Raw genomic sequence first — 12166 nt, 5'->3', positions numbered from 1 at the left:
TTGGATCCTGAAGATTTTGGGCGTTTGCGAGTGCCAACCATAGAGTTTTCCACTAGCAGCACATTTAAAATGCATGTTTCCTTTTTGATAAAAGCTACCAACAAATTAAAAAATGGACCCAAATTCCCTACACATCCGACATCTGCTTGGTTCCCATGCTTCCGAAACACGAATGTAAAACGTGTCTTCATTAGGTAAACACCGTGCTGCATTTATGCGTTGTTGGCTTTTCATTTACAATGACTGTCATGGAAATGTATCGAGTTTTTAAGGACGCTGCTAGAGCGTATCGATTATTATTGTGTATGGTGTGTATTATATTACACGCCTTTTTCTTGCCTTTTTGTTGAACAAATTCAAACGGATCGCATCACTTGCCTTCCCGTTATTATTAAAGGATAATGAACGATATGATTGCATTAAAAGTATTGTAATACATTAAATATTTGTACGTTGCTTACCTTTTGTGTATGTAATGTAAAATATGCTCTTGCTGCTTACCTTTCCTAATACTCACCTAAAAAATCATTGCTGATCATCAAGTGGCTGATGTTTGAAAAAAAAAACTGCTGATTAAAACAATATTATTGATTTGTTGATAACAGTTACTAAACACCTTTAAATATTTACTAAATGCCAATAAACTTTCTATTCGAAGATGTTTTATAAATTGATAATAGAAAAAGCAATCCAAAAAACTACGGTTTTGAACATGTTTGCCACATGGACAAAATTTAACTTGTACTATCAGTTCGATTATGGTAGCTGTGCAGTTCACAAATCGCAAAATTGTTCGAAATAGTTCAGAAGAAATGGGAATTTTCGTTGTTTTGCGAATCTACAATATGCAAAAAATCCATACACATTGACCTAATTTTGTTCTTGCAAAAGAAACTCGATGCATCGAATTCGGTATTGAACATTTTATTTGTCACGTTGGCGTATGAAATAATGGTGTATCGTTATAGGCAGCTTAAATTATACTAGTATAGATTTATGACCACTACGCGGAATCATCGCGCAAATCGATCCGTATGTCTATGTCGAATTCCGGCTCGTAGGGTTGCAACGTTGGATTGCCACTGCCGTTACTGGCCGTGGCCGCGGGACGGTTGGCCGTAGTAGGTCTGCTAGAGCTGGAGTACTTCAGCTGGTTGGCGAGTGACACTGAACTAAGCAAAGGATCGTTCGTGACCCCCGGCGCCACGTACGGAGGCCGTCTGCTCGGTGGGGCTGGCGTTGTCGTCGTCGTCGTAGTAGTAGTGGAAGTTCTTTGCAGGAATGGTGCAACATACGGTGCCTTGGTCGTGGTCAATGTCGGAGCAATGTAGGGCCTCGGAGGTGGAAAATTGCTTATGGGTCGCACCAGCTCGTACTCGGTTGGGGCTGGATGTGCGTTAAAATACTGGTAGCTTCCAGGATGTTGGTTATACTGCACACCTGACGACTGGAAGTGTGCTGTACTACCGCTAATGATACCACTGCTGCTGCTGATGGAAGTTGGCACACTGATGTTCTTTACGCTGGGTGGGTGATGCAATTGAATCCTCTGGATGACTCGCTCAGCCAAACTGCCCGTGTACGAAACGGGTCCTGTGGACTGAGTCAACGTGTATGGCGACTCTCTTTGCGCGGTGGCAGGTTTGGAAGATGAGTATTCCGCAGGTACGAAGCTAACCGTTTTTTCGTGTGACTCGTACACCGGCAGCAGACTCTCCTGGGTCATGTACGTTTGCTGAGGTTGTGTCTGGAATTCATTCGTCGCAATTTGCTCTACCGGCGATGCAAAGCTCTTGAGCGTGTATGGCTGCTTCAAAGCTTGGGGGCGTTTGTAAAATTTACGCTTGTCATATCCGGATGACACACCATCATTATAGCTGCGGAAAGTGGAAAAAGCATATATGGGCGAAAATTAAAATCATGGAGAATTTATAGCAACATTTTGACTTTGCGGTTTGCATACTTACTGATAGTTATACTCACGACCTTCACCTAATTTTATATAGTCCAGTCTGTGTTCCGCTACATTGTACGTTGCCACCAACGGCTGATACCAATGCATAATTGCAACCTGTGAAAAAGATACGAAGTATAATCTTAGATATGCTTTGGTCTCTAACGAGTTGATTTTCATTTATTTTTAATTTGGCTTCCTATCGTCCATTTCAAATATTTTTCTTTGTTTTATTGCTACTGACAATCGCCAACCTTTAGTTTATAATTTTGACTCGATTAAACTTAATATGCCTGTCCTTATTAATTGTAGAAGAACCTAAAAAAAGCAAAATTGTTCCATCTTAATGTTTGCAAATATATGAACAGAATGTGTACGGAATCTAAAAAGTATGATTTTTAACATAAGTTTTTCATCATTTAATTTTTTCCGCAAATTATAAACTATTTAGCAATGAATTAACCACCATATATTTCCGATGGGTTGTTTGTACGGTTTGTTTAAATCACTGATATCAAACTCATTTTCGATGGCGGGTCGGTTTATGTATTGCAGACCACAAACTATTCCAGAGGAAGAGAGGGAGGAGAGGGGGGGGGGGGGTGACGCTTCATGCATTTGAACGGCCATAGCACAGGTTATTTTCAGGGGATTTAAAAGCTTATGCTAAAAATGTATGACTTTTATGAAATACATTTGTTTGTTCTGCTATAACGATTATTTTTTCCCTATGTGTTACCACTTCTTCGGCAGCAGCAGAACATATGTTCGATCGGCATAGAGGTTGCACCTTTGGAGCCGGAACAAAATGTATATTTTTTTAAATCTCCGACCATTGTACTTGTCCCTTTAAGAAATGTTTGTGGAAGTTGGAGATTCTACGCTGGGTAATCAATGGACCCCAGGGCTCACAACGGCAGTGAAATAAACTGCAAAAGGCATGTTCTGAGCATAACAGGCCTAGGTTCTATCCCATCACCGGGGCTCCTGGAAGATGGTTACATCGTTAGATCTACTTACGGATGAAACAGATTTAGCTCAAACCCCCAGAGTTTCTATGAGCAAAACAAACAACACGGTTTCCTACTGAGTAAAAAAAAAAACAAACAACAAGATATATCTACATATGGTTATGTCTGTATTAATTCATCTTACTTTTTTTAATTTTAATAATCGCACCGGTCTGATTTGACATGTTCTGGTTCATACAAATAATTACCTAAATTGTTTACGGGCCAAATTAAAAGGCTTTGCGGGGCTTCATGTGCATGTAAATTTGTTGATTGATCGGAGCATCAATAACATAAAACCATCAAAATATTAAAAAAAAAAAATTTCATCACACATTTTACAAATTGAGCTCAATCCTTCAGTTACGCATGATTAGTAAATTCTTCATAATATATTATTTACGAAATATTTATAACATATTGATTAGATTTAAAATACATCATACGTCAATAATCCGGTAAGATGTTGAAAAATAGAACAGTAGATATACAGAAAAAAATGGAGCAAAAAATAGATTTGTAACCAACACCTGATTCTGACCTAGCGCAACGATCACTCGGTTTCCAGCATCAACTTCGTCTGTGTCGCTGTTGTACCAATGATATACAACAGCACAAATCTTTCAAGGCCGTCGCCAGTAGGTGGAACGCACATTTCGTGGGTTTAGCCCGAATTCATCAATAATGTAAAAATGCACGCATTTAATCCCACCTTAAACGCCCCTGCGGCAGGTGTTGAAAGTAACAACTAGCCACAAACGACAAAACAAACAGTGCGTAGCAGAAAGGAGACTCCGAGAAACGAGGAAGTTGGTCAGTGTTGGGCAGCAAACGGTTTACAGACAATGGCGACGGCACGCAACCACGTGCGCGAGGAGGAAGGAGTACGCTTTGCGGAGCTTGGAAGCACGTGGTGGTACCATTGAGGATTGATCCCGTATCAAAGCCACAAGCGTAGTATAGCTGAGATCGTATTGAGATCGCGTTGAGAAATCCATTGCCAATCGGCAACCGAATTGGATAAACGTTCGATTAAATCTAAACCGAAGCGAATGTACTAACGCGTGACGTATTCTATTAGTTACGATCATTCAGGCTGCACACGATGGCTTCGCTTCTACTGTCAAGGTAGATGAGAGAATACATTATGCGTAACGTTTTCTGTAGTCATGTGACGTTTTCATTTTACCAGATGACTACACCCAATTTCGAGAATATCATAAGCTTTTTTATTGATCGCTTTGAGCGAAAACTCAATTTGCTTCGGAAGAAATTATGCGCTGTACATGTTTGCGATCGCACGAATACGCACGGTAAGCACGGTGTGGGCATGGTGGTTGTACCGCTGTGCATTGAACATGAAATTAAAAAAAAAAACTGCTCAGTCAGCTAGAGTGGTGGAAAGCTCGATTACGCCCGGCACCAAGTGTTATGAAGTGTTTGGACTGTTTGCGCTCTTGCTTCTATTACGTACACTCGTATGCGCTATGCTTTTGGTACTGCCGTGCCTTGGCACTGTAAACTTGCGACGCGAAGGCAGCTGTTGTGTATTGTGGTAAATTTTGTCACTGTAAACACATGCTTGCTCTTCATCTCTTGTATGCTGTATGCTAGGAAGAATTTCCAACGTATTTGGCATTGAACATGAATAATAAAGTCCTTGCTTATAGAGTTCTTCATTTATGCTGGAGTTGTTTCTACCAAACTTTCTAAATTTTGTCACTAGTGAAGTAAATGAATGGATTATGGACGTGATAGGCCCAATCCTACAGTATACAGTTTACATTATTGTATTTTTCTGTTATTTTATTGTATTTTGTTTTATTTTATTTTATGTTTTTTACACAGTTTGTATCATTCAAAATGATCCACTAAATAACTCGAGTATATTAGAAAAAATATTTTTCATTCCTGCACACTATTGCTTGACCCTAAGTGTTTCTCAACGATTGTGCTTCAAGTGGTTTTATTACTTTCAATTATTGGCTTATTGGCTCTGTCATTTAAAATGTATTATTTCACAAACAGGGAGCAAGTTTATTACAATCGTAAGTTGAAAAATACTCGACATGGACCTGCTCACAAGCAATGCGCTCGGCAAAGAAAACAAAAACATAACACGATCGTTATTTCATTGGACGGGTGATTTCAATGTAAGCATAACATTGAGTATGAACGACTCATGTGGTCATTACTCCAAGCAACCTCCCGATCCACAACTAACCATCCAACTAACCAACGTCCCCACTAACGAACCATTGAAGGTCTGGAACGTTAATGGAAATTAAATTTAATATTCAACGTAATGCATGAAATCTTAGGCGAAAGATACATAAATTAAGTTTATAGAAGAGAGAATGTAAAATCTAAAACCGTCCTGTACTTGCAACAAATTTATATATTCCAATTAATTCGGGCAAACCAAGGTGTTTATCATTCTCATCTTGATAACATAGAAGAAATCAACGCATCATTGATGATCCATGACAATCACTGGTATGGTTCTCAAGTAATTGTAGCTAGACTTCGCATTTTTTTTTTTTGTTTGGTAAAGTTCTTTAACAGAACACGATGAATCCTAGAACGAGTGCAATAGAGCATGGAGGCAGTAGTGCAAGGTCTTTGGAACAACTCATCACTACCGGGTTACAGCGATAGTTCAGTGCGCACAGTACATTATAACAGTCAAAGTCACTTCATTTTCGAAGGATTGTTAACATGATGATAACAATCAATAAATGGCAGTTATTAGAGAACTTAGTTTGAAGCTGACAGTACTTTTTTGCAAACCCAATTCTCATAACATTACAGGATTTTGCAGCCAAGTAAAAGTGATTCACCTTGAGTTTGAAATTGCACGCTAGTCTTTCTCCCAACAACTGTCGCTTTTCGCTCCATTGAACGCCTTCTCCGTGACATGGTTTACACACGGTTCCAAAAGACTTTCCCTTTTTTTGGCATCTTTTAAAACGAACAAACGGCACGGCAACCGTATCCTACGCTCAGAAACTGTATCACGAAATTGTATTGCTCATTCACTAGCATCTACCACCAGGAACAGTTTCGAAGGAGACACACATTAAAGCCTTTCTTTATGTCTTTCCGTTCGGCCTTGAGGCGATGTGGTCCTTGATAGCCGTATGCAGTCGCCGACAGTTTAGATATATCCTTCATTTGAAAAACAGGCTTGACTACATATTTTCGCTAAACGAAGCCGGCCCGTCCGATCCAATGTTTAGCTTTAGCATTCCTCTGTTTGGCAAAAAGAAGGAGTACAGTAAGCGACAAGTGGAGCAGGCAGTCGGTCAGTCATATGCACAACACTTGATCGCCATGAATTCAATTTAGACCACGCATTTGTTTTAAATGTCCCAATCAAATGCCCCTTCAGCTGTGCAGACGGCGGGTATGCCCATTTGGAGGCTAATCTCGAATTAGCGAGCTAGCGGGTTTAACATGTTTTATGTGAATACCATAAAACGATTTTATATGTTTGCTATTGAGATGTTAGTATCGTAAAATGGTGACAAAAACAAGCGTCTCGTTTTATACACCTTACACGTACTCACTTACGTGGCGTTTGATTTGCCTTGACTAATAGACTGTAAAACATTGTCTTTGTGCGGTAAAGTAGATCACTGGCAGATCTGCTGATTGTTTCCTGTTTCGTCTATTGACAGATTACATTAATTTTCATCCATTCTTTGCTTCCCATTGAGTGGATTAATTGAATTTTAAATACATTTCGGCAATAAATTGCTATTGTTTGATTGATCATGAACTAAACGTTCGGACTGAGTATTTCTGTGTTTGTGTGTATGCTTGTCATTCACATTTCCTAATTGAAAAAAAAACACAAATTCGGCTTAATGGCAAATATACCAATCCGATCAAACCGGATGTTTAATGGTAGATGGTCGTAATTAAGCCTGCCTACCAATCTATCTCATTTTGTAAACGTGTATTGAATGCACAAGGAGGTTCTAAAGAAATTTGTTCGTTGTCGTTCGATTTTGTTGTACGTTCCTTAAAAGTATTCAACTGGCCAAAAGTGCCTAAAACGAATTTTAACGAAATTGAATGTTTAGTCTCTATTGTTGTGCACTTAGACCGCTTACTTCACTTAGACTGCAAGTGTTCGTCTATATGGTTGAGTAGTTTGAAACCAAAGCAAATTTCATTAAACGCGCGTGTTCGTGGGATAGTCCAAATTATCTTCACTGAAGGTATGCAGAACAATTAGGCGATAGTTTGCATAAGCGTCACAAAGCATTTTTGCAAGATCAATCATGCGAAACGATTGTGGAAGTTAATTTGCCATATATTCACGCTCAGTTCCAGCTGTTGGATGGAGTAACCCGTGAATTTTCGCCGTTATGCGGGTCTTATGTGAAAAATGGTTTTGGATACGGTTGACGCAAATATGTTTTCTCATACATCTTTGCAACAAGGGAGATATGCTGGAACGGTACACTTTTGAAACATTAATTAGCACTCAAATATCGATGTTTTTCACACGAAAAATAGCATTCATTTGAATTAATTTCGACTGTACCATAAACATTCGTTATTCTTTTCCACTTTACGTTAGTTACTCAAACTAAAAATTAAATTTAACGGCCATGGTGTGCTAACACAGTGCAATTAAACATGCATCATTGTTTATTAACTAGCGAAAGGATTAACAAATAGTTTATTGCTACAAATGATCATTAGCTTTTTTCCGGCCAATTTCAAATCGATTGTCGATGCTTTAGTTGTTGTACTTGTGTAGTTTGAAACGGTTCGTTTGTAATGAATATTAATAAATAATAAAATAGTTTCCGTTCTTCAGCACAGCCGATAAAGTCATAGTGCAGAAGCATGTACTCCCCTGGCATGGCATGGGCTACAGTACCAATCGGTTCCCCTTGCTTTGGACGTCATTGAGGTTGGTCACATTAATACTTTGAGTGTTGACATCTATAAGCGGTTTGACACAACACAACGTAAATATAAGCACTTGTGCCCTCCAGCATCTCTAGCACTGACCTTGCATAAGGTGGTTTGTTTGTTGCATATCTGTTTGACCTCAGGTGCAATCGGCTGCATGCCAATTGGGCTTTTCAAGAGTATATATGAAATACTTATCGAACTCGTTCAAGGTAGTGTTTGAAACAGATCTATGTTCATGATTTAGCACCATTAGCTGGATTTTATGTTATGCTCACCGGATATAGCCTCTCACACTGAGTTTCTTTTTGAAATATACTAAATGCAGAATTTTCACCATTTTGTATTTCAAAATGGGATTGCAAAGAGGAATTTCGGGAGAAAAAAAATCCGTATCTCAAACAACCCCCGATCTAGGGCAAATTATGCTCGCACGCTTGGCTGCCGCAATTACACCAAATAATTTCTCGCCATCGACATACTCATCCCATGCGGGAGGAAATGGGTGAGAAACGGTAGCAAGTAAAAATAAAAAAAAACTTTTCGTGATTAATCATTCACACGCGATCGGTTATGTTATGTTACATCAGTCGTATCGTACAATCGAAGCCGCACTTCAGCATCCGTTAGTGATTGCAATCGATCCGACAAGCTGTGAACCCATGAAGATCGTGGCGCCTGTTGCGTGGACACACTTGTTTCCAGCTCCCGCTATGAATTAGATGCTTTCGGTTCAATACTTACCGCCACTAGCACCCATCCTATGAGGGGGATGTTTGTGGGAGTTCCGATAGCCTTCATGTTGTCAGGAAGATTGTTGATCACTGTGGTTGCCGCGATACAGTGCTGGGAATGCTGAATTCGTTTCACTGCTCGCACAGCTATTCCGTCAGCACGCTACAGATGCCGTAATGTCAGTACACTGGCGCTTTCTTACTCAGTGTTTTAACATCAAACCACCGTTTTTACTTTATGAACGAATTTTGTAGCAAGTTTCGTAAGAATCGTTTCTACCACAAAACCCCTGCCATAAGAATGAGTTGCACGCTATCAACATTGAACACACTACTAGACACTTGACATCACCGAAATTAATATATCCACTCTTAGTGTACATGTATCGACGACTGAGGTCGTCTTAATCCACTTCGAGAAACGGGGGCCGATATGGATCAACCAAATCGAATGGACACCACCTGCACAAGACGCCTTTTGTCTAGCACCTGCGCTTGCGTGCGGTGTTCGTTCGTAACTGAGCAAGCCGCGACGGTTGATGAGCGCAACATGCTACTCCAACGTGCCTAGCTGCCCAACTCCACGGTGAGGTGATTTCAAATGATTGCGATTTTTCGGTTCATTTCTCTCACTCTCACTCTCTTTCTCTCTTTCTACGCCACACAGTGGCCTTCCCTTTTCCCATGCGCCTTGTTTGCTGCGGATAGCGAAAGATAGGCTTGTTTGCACGTGGGTATTTTTGTTTTTTGTTGATCGTGGTCAGGGGTTAAGATTTGACTCGATCTTAACCAGCCCAGTCAGTTCGTTGACGTTCTCGGCATTCACCTGAGACAAAATTATGTCATCTTATACAGCGTTGTTATAGAGCCGCGTTATAGCGGTAAACACATTTTTCGAAAGGGACCTGGAATCTGTACCTCGTAAAATTGCTATTTAATTGTCTTTATGTTGTTGTTTTTTTCTGTGGCACGGAACATAAACGTTCAAAGTTTGCATACAACAATGAGACGAGTTCTGTCAGGACAATTCCCTTCACTTTTGCCAAAATATTCCCTTTTTTCGATTCACGAACCAGGCCGTGTTCTTGTGCTTGAATGGGCATTAGCGGTACCTTGATGAGAACGAGGGGCGGGGAGGCTCATTGACGAAGCAATGATTTATGGTTGATAATCCACCAAGAACACAGAAACCAAAAATGTGTTAGAAAAGAAACTGATCACTACGGTCCAGCGTTCCGGGCTACATAGGGCCGAAACATTCAGCCGTGACTGATTAGACCATGGTGAACAGACGCAGACCATACTGAGAAGGACGCACGAATTAATGGACCTCATAAAGCACGAAATTTCATCTGAGCAGTGTCCCCATTGCAGTGATGGCCGTGGCACACCCCGCGCATGAGCGACGTTTTCCAGTTGTGTAATTTTTTTTTTCTCTGCGTAATTGAGTATTGGGGAAAGCATTAAGAGGCTGTTTTACAGGTGTCCCGATATTGTTTCAAATCGTTTGTGATAGATGGGCCTATCGTTCACCAGCCGTCCGAGTTTATGGATTTATGGGTTTATCATACTGGTTTCGTACGATTATAGATTACTCCCAATGGGAGATGGAAGGCATAACCCTACCGACAAAGTTTGTATCAGTTGGTGCAGCCTGACGCTACGCACTAACTTCATTTCAAACTTAACAGCTGAAAAACTAACATTTATCTGGACTATGATTGCGATTGTATGAATAACAGGGGAAATATAAGCACATTTTATTCCATGCTATGATCTTCTGTTACGTTGCAATCGTACCCGTAAATCAATGATAACATTTTGAGCCACATCTACTAATGAGTCCGCAAATCCAAATGGTTTGGTTTGTACTGTTGTGTGACTCTGTGAATTTTGGGAAAATGTAATGTATGTAATGGGGAATCTGAGGGAATTTTGTTGCCACTGCTGACTAGTGATGGGCGGGTCGACCCGAACCTATCGGGTCGAAGCTATCCGTAAGCGACCCGGAGTCGTTCGGGTCGACCCGAAAGGTACAAGTAGGTTCAGTGGGTGCAACGACTCCGGTAGGTGCGAGAAAGCATAAGCGACTCCGACCCGTTGGTGCAACGAGTTCGGGTCGGGTCGGGCCACGGTAGGTTCAGTTTGACCCGAGGGTGCAGCGAGTTCGGGTCGATCCGAAAGATCAGTAGGTGCGAGAAAGCATAAGCGACTCTGACCCGTTGGTGCAGCGAGTTCGGGTCGGGTATTGAACCTACCTTGACTCGACCCGAACTGAACCTACCATGGCCCGACCCACGGGTCGGATTTGTTTCTGACTCTGACTTAGCGCACCCGCTGCACCCACGGGTCGGAATCGATTCCGGCTGGCTCGCACCCGACTCCGGGTCGGGTCGTGAAATGAATCGTACACTACTACTGACTTCATTCAAAAGAAAATATTGTGAAAGTCGAAATGCACGAATTGACTCAATGGCCATTCAAGGTAGATATCGTTGGGAATGCAAACAGATGTAGCTGCAGTGAACTGTTATCACACTTCACAAGACTATTATACAAAAGCAATTAATAGCTAAATAGAAGCAAATAAATACAATGTAAATTGCAAGCTAAATTAACTCTGATAAACGTATTGTCATAACACCAGACGTGACACAAGATTGTGTAGATTGGGTGAGTAACTCATCATACCTTTACGCTTTTGTTCAGCTCTCAAACATCAACCCGTTTGAATATTTGTAGCTTTATTAAATTATCACAAAATACCTCGAACATCTCAATCCTGTACAGGTGGGTCATCATAATCATCATCAGATTGATAATGGATTTTTACTAATTTGGCACAGATCCTCATAAGAATCCTATCTTATATTTGTGACAGCCGTGAACACCTCGTGAACATTAAATAACATTAAATAACGTTAAAAGCTGACCCACAACTGTATAAAAAAGCTGCAAAAACATCATATAAAAATACTTTAATTATCATCGTGTTGGCTATAATACTCAAAATGTTTAAAAAATACACATAAATGGTCACCTCATGTAAGAAGTATACAAAAAAAATGGATTGTTTTGTCATCAGGACTTTAACAAAATACTGTGCTTTGGGCAGTCCAGAAAATCCACTCAAAATTTAAATACAAATTACAAAAATAAAAATTTAAAACTGTATTTGATTCAGTATAAATCATTTGCAAAACTATTTAAAATGCCTGTGAATTGCCATATGTTTTAGTTGGAAATGTAGATGTCTTTGTAGACAATCGCAATTTTGATGCCTATACATTTATCCATAATGTGCTGTTTGCTGAAAATTTTAATTGTAAACATGACACCCGCTTTTACGATTCTTCTGCTTTTATATTCTAGTGCGCCTAAAATGGTAAACGGGAGCTTCGAGACGTCACGTAAGGTCAAGTCGAGCAACCAGGGACAGCGGACATGGTAGAGAACGCCATGACACGGGACAGCGAAATACCGGCAATCTTCAACCCGAAACGCGTTCGCGCTCCCTCTGTCGTAGTGACAGGTCA

General features: G+C 40.4%; 2 protein-coding genes across 15 annotated transcripts in view; one reads left to right on the top strand and one right to left on the bottom strand.

Annotated features, from left to right (window-relative positions):
• The window catches only part of LOC1274685 (solute carrier family 35 member F3), a 29320-nt gene that overhangs the window by 4155 nt on the left and 12999 nt on the right, over positions 1 to 12166 (top strand). For all 13 annotated transcript variants that reach the window (XR_009765598.1, XR_009765600.1, XR_009765599.1 and 10 more), the window contains exon 2: positions 12003 to 12162. Coding sequence is in view for 9 of the 13 variants with exons in the window: in XM_061652732.1 (XP_061508716.1) it covers positions 12075 to 12162 (88 nt within the window). In the remaining 4 variants the exon portion in view is untranslated. The remainder of the gene's footprint in view (positions 1 to 12002; positions 12163 to 12166) is intronic.
• The window catches only part of LOC133392281 (mucin-5AC-like), a 27992-nt gene continuing 16734 nt past the window's right edge, over positions 909 to 12166 (bottom strand). The window contains exons 1-3 of one of the 2 annotated variants that reach the window (XM_061652741.1): positions 8641 to 9150; positions 1968 to 2071; positions 909 to 1877 (exon numbers count right to left, since the gene is read on the bottom strand). In XM_061652741.1, coding sequence (XP_061508725.1) covers positions 1004 to 1877; positions 1968 to 2071; positions 8641 to 8697 — 1035 coding nt within the window. In that variant the 5' untranslated portion in view covers positions 8698 to 9150 and the 3' untranslated portion in view covers positions 909 to 1003. Of the gene's footprint in view, positions 1878 to 1967; positions 2072 to 8640; positions 9151 to 12166 lie in introns of those variants that run through there. The other variant, XM_061652742.1, reaches the window with a different exon arrangement.

Source organism: Anopheles gambiae, chromosome 2, assembly GCF_943734735.2.
Source record: "Anopheles gambiae chromosome 2, idAnoGambNW_F1_1, whole genome shotgun sequence".
NCBI lineage: Eukaryota > Metazoa > Arthropoda > Insecta > Diptera > Culicidae > Anopheles > Anopheles gambiae.
Note: the sequence above shows the minus strand (reverse complement) of the source record. Positions and strands in the feature narration are given on the sequence as shown.